Raw genomic sequence first — 19,250 nt, 5'->3', positions numbered from 1 at the left:
TTAAGAATCCATCACAGCAACTCACTCAAATTAACAAATTGCAGAAATAACATATTTAATTTCTCCGGTCCTTTTTTATCTATCATTTTTTGGTATAAAATATTGGTCCAAAATATTCGTCACTTTAGAAAATGATAAGAAATATAATACTCCCTATGTTCACTTTTACTTCGCACGTTTTGACTTTTCACGCCCCTTAAGAAATAATAAATGAAGTGCATAATTTACCATGATACTCATATTAATTGATGTATATTTTATTGGATTTGAAAAAATAATTTGAAATGAGTAATAAGTACTGTGGGTATAACAGGAAAAAATTTTTATCTTCTTATACATAAAGTGACAAGTAAAAATAAAAATCTATTTTTAGTATACATGCCAAATAAAAGTAAACGAAGTAGTTATTTTTCCAATTCCACCCTTACTACTTCAAGAAGATATATAGTCAATAATTATAGGTTTGAGGAAGAGAAAAAAGTAATTCAGTTGAATACAATTCATGATAATTGCTATCAAATAAATTCTTAATAAAAGGGTAGTCCGGTGTACTAAGCTTCCGTTATATATCGAATCCGGAGAAGGACCGTACCACAAGGATCTATTGCATACGGCCTTAATGAATTTGTTAAAACTTTAAAACAACAGATAAAATTAAAAAGAAGAGAAGAAGTAATGTTTGACTCATTCAATCTTTTAATGATTTTACAATTCAGTTTCTAATCTCAAATAAATAGAAATAGAATAAGCTTATCACTGTCAAGTCTCAAGCATTATCAAAGTCTTAAGTTCGAGTCAATAAAAAATCTCTCGTCCGAATCTATGGTAGTGAACGCTATAATAATCACTGGTCCATGAGTCTCTCTTAAGTATGGAAAAAAAAAAGAAGAGAAGAATTTACAACTAGTAATTGAAAAATAGCCATAATTTTAAAAGTAATCGAAATTTAGTCACTTTTTCATGTAAACATCAAATTTGAACAAAAATATCTTTAAAAATTCTGAAATATTCCAGCATAATATGCTCGAGTTCGAATTTTTTACATATAAGCTTCCAGCATAATGTACTGAACTTTCATAATATGCTGGAGTTCCAACATAATATATGAGAAGTTTATATGCAGGAGCTTTATAATCCAGCATATTATGCTGGAACTTTCCGTGTGCTGGAGTTCTCACATAATATGTTGGAAGTTTATACGCAAGAGCTCCATAATCACGTATATTATGTTAGAACTTTCCATGTTTCAACAAAATAATATCTATTTTTTAATGACTTTGCAAACGCTGGCTATTTTTCGATTACCAGTCCAAAAACTGGCTAGCCCGTGCTATTTTTCACTTTAAGTATTGCAAAAGAAAAGGTCCGTTGATAGATGTGATAACTCGATAGGTCATCTAGAACTTTAACCTGTAATTCTATTTTTCGAAACCTCAAATAGCTCCTTTTAGCCTTCCTCAATTTGCGTACACAGTTCGTACCTTTTCCCGAAAAGCTTTTATGTGAAAATTTGACTAAAAAGTGAATTCATACATTAAAAACCAATTTGAGTTGACTTCGGTCAACGTTTTGAGCAAACGGACCCTAAACCATATTTTGACGGTCGAGGTGCGTTCGTATCGTGATTTGGGACTTGGGTGTATGCCCAGAATCGTATTAAGAAGTCTCTGGCTCAAGTTATCGTATTTTGTCGAAAAGTTGAAGTTTAAAGGTTTAAAGACTTTATAAATTTGACCAATATTTGGCTTTTTTGATATCGGGTCCGATTTTGTTTCGGAATTTGGTATAGGTCTATTACGATATTTATGACTTATCTGCAAAAGTTGGTGCAAAACAAAAGTGATTTGACGTGATTCGGACGTTCGGATGTTAAAGTGAAAGTTCTTAAGTTTTACTGAAAATTTCATTCGTTTTGGTATTCGATTCGTAGTTCTAGGTGTTATTTTGATATTTTGATCGAGTGAGCGAGTTCGTAGTTCCAGCTATCCATGAGATGCATCAGCTCGGTTATTTTATTTGGAGACTCGAGGTAGATCTACTGGTGTCCGCAGACCTTGAAGTCCCCTTTTCTCTTTTCCTATTTACTGTCCATTTCACTCGAGACAGTTGTACTTATTTCAAATCCTATTTGTAGAACTCTAGAAGCTCGTATACTTGTGGTTCCAGATCCGGTTTGTACTAGATGATTGGGTTATTATGCTACTTGTTCTTCATTTTAGTTTCATTTATGTTTAATTGGTTAAATTGTTCGAAGTGTTTAAATATTGGCAAAAGAAATTACTTTAACGTTGGCTTGCTTAGAAAGTGAAATGTTAGGCACCATCATGATCCCGAAGGAGAGAATTTTGGGTCATGATAAGTTGATATTAGAGCACTAGGTTGCCTAGGTCTTACGAGTCACGAGCAAGCTTAGTAGAGTCTGGAGGATCGGCATGGAGACGTATGTACTTATCTCCAGAGGCTATGGAGTTTAGGAACAAATTTCACTTCTATTCTTCTCTGCCGTGCGATTTTATTCTCTCATTGATAATTGAACTCTTCTACTCTTATTCTCTTGCAGATGGCGAGAACATGTACTGCATCTTCAACTGGACAACAGCCGAAGCCCTAGTGGCAGCTCCTACTAGGGGTAGAGGTCGAGGCCGAGGTCGCGCCAGAGGCCGCGACCTCGGCATAGCTCAGCCTAGAGCTCGAGCAGCAGCAGCAGCACCAGTAGTGGAGCCTTAGGTGGATTTTGATGAGGAAGTTCCAGCTAAGACTGTACATGTTGGACCAGCTTAGGTCCCGGACGGGTTCATCGCCCCGTAGTGCTTCAGGACGCTCTAGTCCGTTTGGTGGGCCTTATGGAGAGTATGGCCCATGCCGGTACATATCCTGTGGCACCAGCCGTCTCTCAAGCTGGGGGAGGAGCACAAACAACTGCTACTCACACTCTGGAGTAGATGGCCCCCAGTACTAGACTCCAGCAGCCTAGCCAGCTAGGGTAGTTCAGCCGATTGTTGCGGCACAGGCCAGCCATGTCTTCTGAGGGCTTATTGAGATTGGACAAGTTTACAAATCTCTTCCCAGTTCACTTCAGTGGTGCACCTTCTGAGGACCCACATGATTATCTTGACCGCTGCCATGAGGTGTTGCGGAACATAGGGATAGTTGAGACTAATAGGGTCGATTTTGCTGTGTTTCAGATGACGGGTTCAGCCAAGAGGTGGTGGAAGGATTATGTGTCGACCAGACCAGCTGGGTCGCCTGCTCTTACTTGGGACCAGTTCTCTCAGATATTCCTAGAGAAGTTCCTCCCTATCACACTGAGAGAGGATTATCGCAGGCAGTTTGAGCATCTCCAGCAGGGCAGTATGACTGTTACTCAGTACGAGACCCGTTTTGTGGATCTATCCCACCAAGCTCTTCTTATGCTTCCTACTGAGAGAGAGAAAGGGTGATGAAGTTTATTGATGGACTCACTGACCCTATCAGGCTACAGATGGCCAAGGAGACTGAGGGTGAGATTTCCTTTCAGAGGGCTACTAATGTTGCTAGGAGGATCGAGATGGTTCTTGCACAAGAGAGAGGGTAGGGGTCTGATAAGAGGCCTTGTCATTTCGGTAGGTTCAGTGGCGCCTCGTCTAGATTCAGGGGTACTTTTGGTAGGGGCCATCCTCCCAGGCCGTTTCACTCAGTGCTCCAAGCATCTCACAGTACCTTTTGATGGGTTTTCAATATTTTAGCCTTATGCTTATTATGTTTTGATGATCTAACAAACTTATCGTGAAGAACCAGATAGGGAACCTGGCCCACAGGATATACATTTCATGTGAACTGGTCGAAGTCTGAAAATCAGCAAATAGATGAACGACCACAGAGAGGAACACAATAGGGACTTGGTGACCTGGTCCCTTGGGGTTCTCCGACATAAACAAGTCAGTGACTGTACACAATCAATATAAAGAAGAACACAACAAAGACCTGCTCCCTTAGGGTTCTCTGACAGAAGTACAAGTCAAGTACACAGCTGGAATGTAGCAGAAGAAAGTGACCATCTAGCAACTGTCACAGAAGAGGAACACAACTAGGACCTCGACCGTTGGTGTGTCCTGACAGAAGTACAAAGTCCACTATCCAGCTGGAACGCAACTGCCCAGAAGTGGCTGTGCAGACAGTACAACAGTCACTTCTCATTGGGAAGAAGCGTACACTAAGAGTTGACATCACTATCCATTGTGCTATCTTTTGTGATAAAATAACCTGGTGCAAGACACACCATTCTTCGTGCATTCAGTGATATTCTCTCAAGTAACAAAAGTATTCATCCGGCATTGAAGTCACTGGTGTGTCAAGAACAAGAAGACAACTCCACTAAGGATCAGTTTATAAATGAGTTTATGTACATCCGTAGTTGAGTTGTAATCTTGTTATTTGTTCGTCATTGTAATTCCTAGTTTGCTTTCTTATAAGCGTTGTCTTAGGAACAAACCAAATTCGTAAACTTCTGAGTTTATGTTGTGACTAGGGATAATCATAAGTTTAAATCCTTTGTAACTAGGAGAGTTATAGAGTGGCTTGTGGTGGTTGCATCACAAGTTAGATTGAAGCCTTTGCAATAGGATTTTTACAAAGTGGCTTGTAATAGATAGATTACAAGTTAGTAGAGTTAAAAGCCTACAAGAGTAGGTTGTGGTTTTTTGATCCCCTTGTGTGGGATTTTTCCACGTAGAAAATCACTTGCCTTCTTTACATTCAGTCTTTACTGCATTCTACGTATCATCTCATAGAGGACCAAGTACTCTATAGTTTGGTAGACTCATATAAACTAACAATTGGTATTAGAGTAGGTTTCTCCTATCAGGCTAACACCTAGGAAGGATCCTCAATGGCTGCTTCACCAAACTTTGAAGAAGGACAATCAACCTATAGACCTCCCAGATTCAATTGTCAATACTATGGCTGGTGGAAGACCCGGATGCATGATTTTATGATGGCAGAAGATTCAGAGCTGTGGGACATCATTTGTGATGGTCCACATGTTCCCATGAAGAAACTTGAAGAAACAGGACCATTGGTGCCCAAAGGGAGAAGAGAGTACAACGACATTGATAGAAAAGTTGTAGAAAAGAACTATCGTGCCAAGAAAATTTTGATGTGTGGCATAAGACCTGATGAGTATAACAGAGTATCATCTTGTGATACTGCCAAAGAAATATGGGAAGTCTTACAAACCGCACACGAAGGAATTACTCAGGTCAAACAATCCAAGATCGACATGCTCACCACTGAATATGAGCTCTTCAGGATGAAGGATGATGAGTCCATACAAGATATGGACACCAGATTCACCTCCATCATAAATGAGCTTCACTCACTTGGAGATATCATTCCCAGAAATAAGCTTGTAAGGAAAATCCTCAGTGTTCTACCTGGGTCTTGGTAAAGCAAGGTAAATGCCATCACTAAAGCTAAAGATCTACAGACTCTTACTATGGATGAGTTGATTGGTAATCTGAAGACATACGAGATGAAAAGAAAGAAAGATAGTGAAAGAAGACAGCCTAAGAAGGAAAAGAACCTGGTGCTTAAGGCTGAAAGCAGTGATTCAAGTGATGAAGATATTGACATGGCCTATCTTACTAAGAGATTTCAAAAGATGGTTCAAAGAAATGGTGGTATACCAAAGTGGGCAGTTCAAGTAAAACAAGGAACAACGATCTCTGTCACAGATGTGTAAAGTCAGGGCATTTCATCAAAGACTGCCCACTTGCGAAACAGAAGTAGTACAAGCAAAATCCTGACAAAGCAGGAAAAAGGAACCTGGTTCCAGATAAAAGATTCAATCGAAAAAGTGCTGCAGACAATATCGTTAAGCAAACTCTTGCTGCCTGGGGAGACTACTTAAGTGAATCCGAAAGGGAATCAGATACAGAAAATAGTTCCATGATGGCAGTGGAAACTGAAGCAACGAAGTATGATTCACTGTTCGCGCTGATGCTCAGTCAGATGATGATGATGAAGAAGATGAAGACGATGAGGTAAACTTTAGGGATGTTCAGAGAAATCTGAAATCCTATTCTTCTAAGAAGCTAAGGTATTTATCTAATGTCCTAATTGATGCCTATTACAGCTTTGTAAATGATAAGAAGATCTTGACCATAGAACTAGGAGAGGCCGAACAATCTTGAGATGATCTAGTGGTCTGTGTAGTGAACTTAAATGAGACCATAGCTAATCTTGAACAAGAGAAGGAAGCCTTGAATGAAAGAATAACTAGTGTGGAAAATGAGAGACGATCTGATGGTAGTAGTTGTTGATCTAAAAGAAACAATAGAAGACCTTAACAATGAGAAACACACCTTAGAAGAAAAAATTGTATCTACTGAAGAAGAAAGGGATGACTTGTTAGTAATATGCACTGATCTAGAGGAAACCATTGAGGGACTCAATAGAGAACATAGGAATGTAAGTCTTGGGAAAGGGAAGGAAGTAGCCAGTGAGACGCACATCATGCTTGAAAAGGAGTTAACTGTTGTAAAAACCAGTCTCTGCAGTGAACTTGAGAGGAATCAGCAACTCCAAGCTGAGTTGGAGAAAGTAAGAAGTGATCTTGAGAAATCCCTGAAGTGGACCTGGTCCTCAGATGCTGTCACTGTCATGTTTCTCAACAATAGTGGGAACAAGCAGGGCATCAGGTTTCAAAGGAAGAAAACTCCCTACAACCCGCACAACAAGTATGCTACTGTACCTGATAACTGACTATGTACCCACTGTGGGAATAATGGGCATTTTAAAGAAAATTGCCAGGTCAGGGTTCAGTCTACTCAGAAGAACAAAGTGTTTACTAATAGAGTGACTACTAACAAAGGACCAGGTACCATTCGCAAAAAGCGGATGTTGCCTACATGGACTAGGAAATTCCTCATTCATCCTTTTTTATAATAACAAGGGACTCAAACTAGTTTGGGTTCCTAAATCTAACCATTGATGTGCATGATCAGGGAATAGTGAGAGGAAGCAGACTGCGATGGACTATGGACAGTGGATGCTTAAAGCATACAGCTAAAAAAAATCATGAATTTCTTCTTACTGAAAGCCCTGTAGGAAGGGAATGTATCCTTGAGAAGGAAGTAAAGGGTACATTCTCAGTGAATGAAAAGGTAGAAAGGTTCTTTTGGCACTCAAGTGGGAACGAGCACTATATGAATGGCCTAAAAAGTGCAGTCACCAATCTAATAACTCGCCAAGTGGTCTCAGTGGACAAAGGAAACAAGAACATTCACTCCTACTAATTATGAATCTCCACAAGCTGGCGGTATGAGATGAGTGAATTCGCAACCATGGCATGAAGGATTGGTATATGCAAACTTCTCACCTCCGAATAAATTAACTAAGCCGGACCTGGTCCGTGGTCTGCCAAACTCAAGTGTCACCTGGACATGAGTTCACAAAATGATGGAGGAGGGGGAGAAGGGATCATGCACAATTTCTCAACACCAAGGACTCCACAACAAAATGGTGTAGCTGAAAGAAAGAACGAAACTAAAAAAAGTTGCATGGACAGTGCTAATCGCCTATGGAATCGCCAAGAAATTCTGGGCAAAAGGAATGAATACTGCCCTCCACTTTGAGAACAAGTGCCGGACCAGGTCCCTCCTGAATCAAAATCCACCAGGAGCTGCCAAATGGAAGAAAATGCCTTATTCTTGACAACAGGAAGGATCAGCTTGGGAAGCTCAATGCAAAAAGACGAGCGAAGGAATCCTTCTGGGGTACAATCCACAAAATAAGGTCACAAAGTCTCTAACAAAGGGCACACTAAATGGTAGGAGGTGCTCATGGGGTATTCAACAAGACACTTTCTCTTGCCAAGAAAGAAACGATGATGATCAATATGATGAACCAACCCTGTTTCTGGGAAATATCTAAGGTTTCAAATAAGGAGGATGATAAAGTGAGTAAGATAAAGGAGATTGACGAAAGACAATGCAACATCATCCTCCACGTCTCACAAAGAACCTGGTACGTCACCTACTACCACTGAAGTTGAAGGAAGAGTAAAGATGCAACTCATGGCACTGCACAAGCAGCAGAACACAAAGTGTGGGGAAATAAAATTAACCTCCACATCTCTCTCTTCAATAAACTTCTGTCTCAAATTGGAAAACCAAAGGTTCCCATCTGCGTAACAAGTCAATCACTCTCTTTTTCTCTAGAGCTAGATAAACATGTTATCCTATGGAAAAGAAAAGTACTTTTTGGAACGGTTCACCAGGCATGATTCATGCCTCATCTTCTGGGAGATAAGGAAGAAAAATGGAATGGCCTCATCAACAACTAGGGAGGAATTTCAAAAACAAGAGGATCAAACACATTGAAGGGTGAGATCATCTTCTGAGGGTCAATATGAAGAAGGGATTGATCGGTGGAAAGCATTGCAGAACAGAAGACCAAATTCCAGATATCTGCATCAAAGCCTCAAGTAGAGAATATTCTGGATAAATCAAGGTGAAGATGGGGTCACAAGAGTCTAATGAAGAACCCGATCCTCCGTCTGTTGGCTGTGTAAGACACCATCAGGTAAAGGTAGCTAAAGTATTTTCTGACCAAGCCTAACTTACATCAATACCATTGTAGGTAAACACGCATGACAATCATAGAAGCTAAGGGTACAATTATGAACTGCGAGAGAGGAGCTGTTAAAACTTTGTTCAAAAGATTGCTCCGGCATCAGGTTCCTATATCTCAGGTTAGTAGTAATGTGCTTAATTCTGCATGCCCTCTCTAAAAAAAATATTTTGTAACTTAACTGCCACATCATCCAACTTTTCAACGTCTGCGTGTCATGTCTTGTCTATCAAATCCTTTCATCCCCTCTGCACGGTAACACTTCCCCACAAACCTACCACCATTTTCAAGACTATTCAGAACCTGTTTCACTCTCCACTCATCATTAGCCCTTCTTCCAATAAAACTTTCTTTCTCTCTCATGGCAAGTCATGAACCTTCATATCCTTTGTATAGCTAGGACCTTCTCCTCATCTCTATCTTTCTCTCTGTACTCATCTACCAAGTACTCATCTAATGACGATCGAACAATCGTCTCATTCTCCCACCATTGACACTGTGAACACGTGATTTTTTCCCTATATGAATTACTCCCATAAATTCAAGAAAATAAATTTCTCCCATTATTTGCAATTTTGTAGTTTTTTTGTAGCATTTTTGTTAATTGCTTACATTTGTCTGTGCATGTTTAATTTTTTTAATTCATGAAAATACAAAAAAATATTTTGCATTTGCATTTAGGGTTTAATCTTATATTTTTTGATTAACTAGTAAATTAGTATGTTTTACAAAATATAAAAAAATATTTTAAAAAAATCAATCACAAAAATGATTTATTTTGCATTGTTTAATTTTTAGCGTCAAATTTTGTTAGTTTTCCTTTAATTTGGTATTTAATTAGTTGTGATAATCTGTATTAGAAATTAATTTAGGTTTTAATTTTTAATTTTGGAAAAAAGAAAAGAATATTGAATAAAGTAAAAAAGAAAAGAAAAAGGGAAAGACGTAAAATAGATCAGGTTTGGGCTATTTTGATTTGAATTCCCCAAGCCCAATTTAATTCCCATTTCCCCTTCAATTACCCATTAAAATCAGTCCAGATCCGCCCCTAAACCCGGTCCAATTCCCTACATAATCCAAACGACCCCGTTTTACTTCGAGTGAATCTCAGTCGTTGGATCTCATCAATCCAACGGCCGGAACTGATTGATCTATCCTATCTAACTTTCCAAACCTCTACCCCCTCTCCAATCGTCTCTCTCATTCCCTAATCTTCATAGACTCTTATCCGAACCCTAGAGCGCCGCTCTTAAAACCTTGTCATCTCCGGTGGCGGCGCCAATCCCAAACGACCCCAAAATAACACCCTACAACCCTCACTACCCCCTCATACTAAATCCGCAACCCTTTTCCTTCAAATTTGTCCCAGACTCTTTGAATCTTGAAGTAAAGGCATGAACCCTAAATCGCGAAAATCAGATTGGCAAGGTTTCTAAAGATTTGAGGTTGAAATTAACTCTAATCGTGTGTTTTCAGTCGAGAACACACGATTAAAGTCTATCTCGGCCAAAAATCAGGGATTCTTTGAAGATTAGTTCAAAACTTGTGTTCGCCTGGTTTAATAGGTAAGTCCAGTGTTCTCCCATTTCATTTCTTCTCTTATCTTCTTCTATTTTTCTTCTCGTTCTTTTGTGTTTTCAAAATTATCTCGGCATGTGGTTCTTTTAATTTAGGATTAATGTTAGTTATTAGCTTCTTTAGTCTTGTTTGAATTTGTTAGTTAGTTTGTTTGTTTCCTTTAGTTTTGGGCCGATTGAGAGCATTTAGCTTTGAGGTCCAATAGAAATTTGATCCGCCTTGCTATCTTTCTGCCCTCTAATTTGGACCTGGGTCCAAAGGGAAGGGATTGTCTAAAGGGAAGGGGTTAGCCCAGGTTTGTTTGTTTTGAAACATTGGGCCAATCCAACCCATGACACGTTCTGTTTTCAGAAGTAAAAACAGGGGTATTAAGGGGTAATTTGGGAATTGTAAGGGGAGGGGAATCTCTAATAACTGAATAGGAAGCTTCTTGGAAGCTGGGGTGGAGACTTATGTGAAATTCTGAGTTTTAAGCTAAGGGTATTTAAACTAAAACTAAAATTCCAAAAGGTGTAAAATGAAAAACTATTTTCAGCATTGCTGCCCTAATAACTTCCCTATAAAAGCATCATTACTTGAGATTGAAGTGAGGGGGGAGAGAGAAAAAAAATCTTGAAAATTGAACGGCTGACTCTGAAAAGGATACTGAATTTCCTGCATTTCTTGGTTAAAAAAAAACTGCTCAAAATGTGGCTTGATTTCTGGATTTCTGATTTTCCCTATTAGCTAGAACTCCTGAAAAACTACAGATTCTTGCATTTGAGTAAAAATGGTTTTGAACTTTGGGATTTAAAAGCTAGTTTCGAGCTAGTTTGGTTTTGGAGTACTATTTTGTTGCTGAATCTAGGCTGTTTCTGCTGTTTCTGGCTGATTCTTCACTTTTTTGTTTCTCTTTCAATTTTCAGGTACTTACTCTTGAGCTCTACTGAATGTGAAGTCAGATTCGAAGCATGAAAATAAAAAAATGAAATTTAGAGCATAGTTTCAACCAGTGTTATAATTCAGTTGTATTATATTGTGTTTTGATTCACTTCGCCTTCTAGCTGATTTCTGGTCTATGATGATTGAATTTCATCCTTGTATTTGATTTGAGGACTGTTAACATTGCTATAGTAGAAGGTTCAGTTGAGTTATAGGTGTTAGATCTGCGTTTAAGTTCTGCTGGAAACAATGAATAAGTGTTTGCCTTCATGTTATTTAGGTTTGTGATGAGTTAGTACTCTATTTCTGTAAATATGCCATCCTTATGTTGGTTTTGCTCAAGAGAACTAAGGTACTGTCTTTATGAGTAAGATGTGAAATCAGTATAGTTATTAAGTCTAGCAAAAAATTGAATTTGTTTGATCCATGTGAATCTGTTGAGAATCAGTGTTTTGGTGTTTATTTTTGGTAATTCTGGTTTGAGTTTGCTAGAGTTGCCATACATAAGAATGGGATAAGAAGTCTTTAGTGGTAGTTTGTCCTAGTGTTGTATGCTGCTACTTGGGAAACCATGTGATGTTTTGCTTCATTGAGATTGTTAGTTAAATGGCTTTCCGAGTTAATATTTAGTGCATAGTCATTTTGAATAAAAAGAATGGTTTGGTTGATTCCCTTAGGGCTTCAACCTTGTACAGAACTGTCTTTGGTCATGTATGAGACTATTTAAGCTTGAATCCGTATGTGTTTACTTAACAAGCTCATGAGTCTTTCATATGCTATTTTATGTATTGAAAAGAAGTTCATTTAGATTTGAAATTTCACATAATTGTCCTTTAAGTTTGCTGAAGATTTAAGTAAGCATGATTGCCAAATGATTATGTGTTATTTAAAGCCACGTTGGGTTCAAATCCACTTTGATATTCTGATGTTCTCTGCGTGTCTGAAGACTCGATCTCGAGTCCTGCACCCTTTTGGTATTCCGTTCTCAAGGACTTGGGCTCACGTTGGGCTTTGAATTTGAGGCAGGCCGTGTCCTTTGGCATTTAGGGCCAGATATTTGAGCCTAATGTTTTCTTTAATTGTTGTTAATCTAAGACCATTCTTTCATTCACTCGTCTCTTCTAATATGGGTCCATTGGCTTAAAACTGGTTCGAACATTTAGCTTGGCAAGTAGTGAGAATTCTTTTAAATTTCCTTAATTAATTAGTTGAGCTTTTAAGAGTAGATTGGAAGCATGCCATGTTAGGCAAGACATAGGTTATGGCCCTCCAAAGTTTAGTTCAAGTTTCCTTTAAAAAATTGGAATCGAGGTGTGCCATGCCAAACGAAACCTCAAAAGATGCATGGCCTTCGCTTAATTAATTTAAATCTTTAGAATCAAGGTGTGCTATTTAGTTGAATTTCCATGGCCCTCGCAAAGTTGAAAATGCGTAGTTGCTTTAGACGCATAATTAAAATTAATTTCCTTAAACTCAGGTGTGTATTTATGTGACCCAAATCCAAATCTCAATAACGCTAGATAAAATGTGTCGTAGACCACGGGTGCATTTATGTGACGTGGTTCAAGACGTATTTTAGATGACGTTGAATTTTTCCTAAAAATTAATTAAATAAAGCGGTTAAGTAAAAATTAAACCATAGGTTAAAACATGTGTTAAAATCAGATAATAGGTTAATTATGACAGTTGAGTGACCGTGCTAGAACCACAGAACCCGAGAATGCCTAACACCTTCTCTCGTGTTAACAGAATTCCTTACCCGAATTTCTATGGTCGCGGACTTTAAAACAGAGTCAATCTTTTCTCGATTCGGAATTTAAAACCGGTGACTTGGGACGCCATAAATTATCCCAAGTGGCGACTCTGAATTTAATAAATAAATAATCCTGTTTCGATTGTTACTTTAAGTTGGAAAAAACTCCCTTATACCCCCTTCTGGGGGGTAGGGGTAGGAAAGAGGAGGTGTGACAGACACCGCTCCCACTTCGTTATTGTCCTTGAAATCATCCCTAGAGCGTCATTATTTCACGCCTTCTACCACCTTACCCACTCCTAGCTCCTCCTCTACTCCTACAGTGTTTTCATTTCTGATAAACCCTATTTACCATTATTTTGAGAATCCTATATCTAGTCAATCCTACGATCTCATCAAAGACCACACAGGAGGTTTTACTCCTCAAGTGTCAGAAGCCTCTGAGGATGATCCTGACCAGTATCTGAACTCCTCCATGATGGACTCAGTGACTCTCAAGGAGTCACTAGAAAAGGAAGCAGCTCATAACATCATGGCTATAGCTGCTGAGAGTCTGATTAATGAAGGAACATATCTCTCATCTGAGTACCAATAGGAAGACATTCCATTCTTAGGAGATGTAAGAACCTTATCACTCCTCGAGTCCTTGACTCATGAGATATTCTTAGAAAAGCCTTCTGATGAACCTGATTCTCTTCCATGCAAACTCACTCCTGCACCTCCTATTCACTCCACGCTCTTAGAGTCTTCCTCCAAATCACCCACTACCAGGTCACTACAGTAAGAGAGTTTTGAATCCTCATTGCAGAAAAGTAAGAGGAGTGTCAAGACAAGGAAAAAGAGGAAAATAAATCCAAGGATTTCATCAAGAGTGTGTCAGTAAACCGGATAGACAAAGATGCTACTAGGGAACCTGGTTCCTTAGTACAATAATCTATGACAGTTGAGGAAACTGTTGAGGAACAGAAAGGGTCATCCGTGAAGTACAATAGCAAGTCTAAATGGAGTCAAACTGAGCTAGCCGTGTCTGAGAACAACACTGTGGGGATAGCAAGTTGGAAATGAAAGTCTGTCGAAGGGCCTAGCAAACGAAAAAGGGAAACTATTAAAGAGCCTGGTTCAATAAGGTCCATGACCTGTGATGGTGATCTTTGACAGCAGAGATTAAGAACTCAGAAAGTGTTGCGGGGTCATACATTTGATCCAGCAATTTCAGAGATGGCAAGCATGAGACAAATTCTAGAGATTGTGGAATTTCAACAATGGGAACACTTGTTTGAAGGGAGCATGCCTCTATAAAGATGCAGTACAAACTTTCCACACATCTCTTTTCACTGTTGAGGGAGATCACATCTGTGTGCTCGTAAATGGAGTAGACATCGTACTCGACGCTTCAACATTGGGAAAGGTTCTCAGAATTCCGTGTGAAGGTATGTCCTCAGTTAAGGGTATCTATGGAGTAAACTTTCGGATAGCTATCATGAAAGAGCAAGCTATCCAACAACATAAGAAGGTATTGCTTCCTGAGTACCAGCTTCTTTTTGAACTGGTCTATAAAGTACTCTTACCCCACTCTGAGAGGCGATCTATTGCTACAAAATTAGATATGGTCCTAATGGAAGCACTTGATGAGTTTGTCCCAATCAATTTGCCAGCAATCATGATAGACCATATGCAGAAGGTGGCAATTTTAAAGGTGGAAATCATGGGTTACCTTATGGCTTTCTCTTCACTCAGGTGTTCAGATTCTATAAGGTCCCCTTGGGGAATCCCAGAGTGGGCACACGTAGGCAGACCTTCTCTAAGATCACTCTAGAAGAATGTGAATGTGAATGTATAGAAAGAGTTGGTGGAAGCATCTCGACCATTTCTCAGCTGATCAACGCTCAAAATGTAGCCTCTGGGGAAATAAGAAGGATGAGGGCTCGAAATGCCATACTGGAAACTCAGCTCAGTCAAGCAGCTAAAGGACCTGATTCTGTACATGAGGAGGTTTCATGACTGACAAAGGAAAATGAGAGACTTCAGGCTCAATTACTTGAAGAACAACTGTCTGCAAATACTAGACTGGACCTGGTTCTCAAAACCATTGTTGTCTCTTCCTCCAAGCCTCCTTCCTTTAGTGTCCCCTAGGGTCCTCTTTGTGTCAAGCTATTTTTGCTCCAATATCCTGTGGCTGCCATTTTACTTTTGTTTTCTTATTTTTGTGATGGCATGTTGAACTTAACCATTACTGCTCCTGACTTGCTCAGTCTAATGCAAACATTAATAAAATAGCTCCCCTTTCGTTGCCTGTATAATACTGTGTTCCTCTGACTTCTCTTTTCTGTCATGTTGTATGCACATATGTGGCATGAGCTAGCTGTGTTAGACTTCTTTATGCTTATTACCTACTTGTGCTCTTCTTAATACCTGTTCTTTTTAATGATGCCAAAAGGGAGAAAGAAGTGTGAAGTGTGTGGGTGAGAGTAAGGGGTAATATATGCATGCTGAGAGGTGAGGGGTAATATCTTTGTGTAGGTAAGGGAAATTCAAGTTTGAGATTAAGGGGGAACTATCAACTCTGCGATTAAGGGAAAATCACAAAGAGAGAGATCTGAGATTAAGGGGGAACTTCGTGTAGTTCTGGCATCTCATCTGGTTATTTCTGCTCTAAACAAATACTGTCCATGCCTAAGTTTATCATCATTAAAAAGGGGGAAATTGATGGGTTTTCAATGTCTTAGCCTTATGCTTCTTATGTTTTGATGATCTAACAAACTTGTCGTGAAAAACCAGATAGAGAACCTGGCCCACAGGATATACATTTCATATGAACTGGTCAAAGTCTGAAAATCAATAAATGGATGAACGACCACAAGGAGAAATACGACATGGACCTGGTGACCTGGTCCCTTAGGGTTCTTCAACACAATCAAGTTAGTGACTGTATGCAATCAATATAAAGAGGAACACAACAGGGACCTGCTCCCTTAGGGTTCTCTGACAGAAGTACAAGTCAAGTACACAGCTGGAACGTAGCAGAAGAAAGTGACCATCTAGCAACTATCACAGAAGAGGAGCACAACTAGGACCTAGTCCGTTGGTGTGTCCTGACAGAAGTACAAAGTCCACTATCTAGTTGGAACGCAACTGCCCAGAAGTGGTTGTGCAGACAGTACATCAGTCACTTCTCATTGGGAAGAAGCGTACACCAAGAGTTGACATCACTATCCATTGTGCTATCTTTTGTAATAAAACAACCTGGTGCAAGACACACCATTCTTTGGGCATTCAGTGATATTCTCTCAAGAAACAAAAGTATACATCCGACATTGAAGTCACTGGTATGTCAAGAACAAGAAGACAACTCCACTAAGGATCAATTTCTAAATAAGTTTATGTACATCCGTAGTTGAGTTGTAATCTTGTTATTTGTTCGTCATTGTAATTCCTAGTTTGCTTTCTTAGAAGCGTTGTCTTAGGAACAAACCAAATTCGTAAACTTCTGAGTTTATGTTGTGACACACACACACACACACACACATATATACATATACATATACACGTGTATATAACACCATCTGGTCATGGGTCAATGTGTATGTATAAATACATGAAATGCATATGAAATACGTTAATAAAATATCTTAGTACGTCATAAGATCATTATGCATCTGGTTAATATCATGAAATAAATTTACCAACTTATGTATTTTTGAGACCCATGAACAGATGATAGAATAATATGACATATGAGAAATCAAGAACATAGACAACCCTAGTACTTGTAAGAATAGAATTATTTGTGAAGTTTACGTGCTTGCTCATTTCGTTGTATCATATGGATGATGCCAAAAAGAAGAGATAGCCTTAATATACCTGAGTCGATTCTCTTGACAATCTCTCTAAGTCATTACAAGTCTATTAAAATGCACAACGAGACAGAAACCAGGATTACTCTGCTGCTATATCTCTAGCTGTCTTAGCCCATAAGTACTGCACAATCTTGTCCATTTGAGTACATTTTTTTCATCAGTCCATGCCTTGTTTGTCCATTGGAGTACGTTTTTTCATAAGTCCAAATCGTAGCTTACCTCAATCCCTTATCTCTCATTCTGAGAGCTTCTATTTATTTTATTTCCTACCCTGCATACTTCCAATTAAAACAAAATACAATAACCTTACTAGCAAGTGGAATGTCACAGATTCCCATTTAACTCTGCAAACGCTAATTTTACCTCGGATCCTAGTTCTAAAATCAAAAAGACGGTAGGAGAAAAGTATAACCTTGATAAAAAGGAGGTGAGAAATGCTTATGCAATAACAAAGACAAAGGCACAATTACATCCAGCGGATTTAGTCTATTTAAGTAATTGTGCCTGAGATAATAACACGATCTTGGTTAAGTAGTGAAGAATAGCTTGACTTATTACAAAAGAAAAAAAACGTACCTAAGGAATCACCACTTGAAAAGTTAATAGCTAGACCAATTACTTCATACATGTCTCGTCACTATTTCCCTCCAAGTTATATACCACAGTACAATGTGGCTTATATTCAATGCTTTGCAACCTAATGTCTAGTCAATGTCTAGTCAGCTAATGGACATTTAAGGGAGAAATGTTTCCTTCTAGGGCTCACAAGACGCTATTTCCTTCTTTGATGTCATACCACTCCTTGAAAGGGAATAAAGAAAAGAGAAGGTGTAGTATAGCTCATCAAACTGCCAAAGTGACTTAAGAGTTATCAACTATACCATATATTGGTGCCACGTTAAAGTTCAAGATTTATCCAAAATATTTTAGATAATTACCAATTACCCGCATAAATAAAATTATCTCAAATTACTTAAAACTCTACGTATTTTTAATACACTTTATACGCCGTACTATTACGGTCATATTATACCATGTAAAATAAATTCATACACTATTATTTTATTAAAACATCCATGTAAAAATACATATAATTTCTCAACTTTTAATTTTCCTAATCTCATATAAAGAGTAAAAATTTTCGTACGCTTCATTCTTAAAATGGTAAAAAGATAACCTTCTTTGCTTGTGCGAAAATAATTTCTATCTTTACAATAAAGAAAATCTCATAAACTTTCTTATATTATGAGTATAATTTACCATATCCAAAAATAGTAATAATGGTAGCTATCTAAAATTATACTTATAAAACTTTTACTAAAATACTCCACTTAAAAGAAAATACGATAATAACATAATATCTAACTGTATCAAGGCTGTTAAACTTGTAAGGTTTCATAATAATAATGTCTTAAACCCTCTATAACCTCTTATAGACATAATCCCTTCGAATTTATGTGGATTTACTACGGCACATCGTAATGCTAAGGTACGGGATATAACACAGGGTCAGCAGTCACAACAACCAAGGTCCTGTTATACTTGTGGTGATCCGAGGCACATTGTTAGATTCTGCCCTCGGGCACCGGGCAGCTCACAACAACAGGGTTCTCGTGCTATGGTCATAGCACCGATTGTTTCGCTGCCCGCTCAGCCAGCTAGAGGTAGGGGTCAGGAAGCTAGAGGTGGAGGTTAGGCCGTTAGAGGTGGAGGCCAGCCAGTTAGGGCCCGTCCCAGAGATGTAGTTCAGAGTGGAAGGGCTCTGCCCCAATTTTATGTTTTTCCAGCTAGGCCTAAGGCTGAGTCATCTGACATTGTTATCATAGGTATTGTTCCAGTTTGCCATAAAGATGCTTCAGTTCTATTTGATCTGGGCTCTGTATATTCCTACGTGTCATTCTATTTTGCTTCATATCTGGTTGTGTCTCATGATTCTTTGAATGCTCCTATATATGTGTCCACACCTGTGGGAGATTCTATTATTGTTGATCGTGTCTATCATTCGTGTGTGCTTACCATTGGGAGTCTCGAGACTAGTGTAGATCTCCTACTTCTCGATATGGTTGATTTTGATGTCATCTTGGGTATGAATTGGTTGTCATCTGATCATGTTATATTAGATTATCAGGCCAAGATGGTGACCTTAGCCTTTCCAGGGTTGCCTCGATTAGAGTGGAGGGGACTCCTAGCCATTCTACCAGTAGGGTTATCTCTGATGTGAAGGCTCGGCATATGGTCGAGAAAGGGTGTCTAGCTTATTTGGCTTATGTCCGCGATTCTAGTGCAGAGGTGTTACGCCCCGCAGTTTTACGTCGATGTTACGCTCTGCAATATTATATTATGATGATGTTACACCCTGTAGTATTGTACGTTGAATTTGTCGTAAGATAATTGACATCAGTTCAAGGACAAGAGTATTTGGAGATTATAAGTATTATGCTATTTCAAACAAGTGATAAGTAAATTCGTGAAGGTGAGAGGGTAAGTGGATCGAAGAAAATGAGTTTTGTCAAAGTTTGACAATTCGGAAT

At 38.7% G+C, this 19,250-nt stretch overlaps 1 protein-coding gene across 1 annotated transcript; it reads left to right on the top strand.

The window, feature by feature from the left end:
* The first annotated feature begins 18,337 nt into the window (after positions 1-18,337).
* LOC138878719 (uncharacterized) lies at positions 18,338-18,940 on the top strand. The gene is made up of 2 exons (XM_070158409.1): positions 18,338-18,410; positions 18,507-18,940. The coding sequence occupies exons 1-2, from the start codon at positions 18,338-18,340 to the stop codon at positions 18,938-18,940; spliced, it is 507 nt and encodes a 168-aa protein (XP_070014510.1).
* The last annotated feature ends 310 nt before the right edge of the window (positions 18,941-19,250 follow it).

Source organism: Nicotiana sylvestris, chromosome 9 (genome assembly GCF_000393655.2).
Source record: "Nicotiana sylvestris chromosome 9, ASM39365v2, whole genome shotgun sequence".
NCBI lineage: Eukaryota > Viridiplantae > Streptophyta > Magnoliopsida > Solanales > Solanaceae > Nicotiana > Nicotiana sylvestris.
Note: the sequence above shows the minus strand (reverse complement) of the source record. Positions and strands in the feature narration are given on the sequence as shown.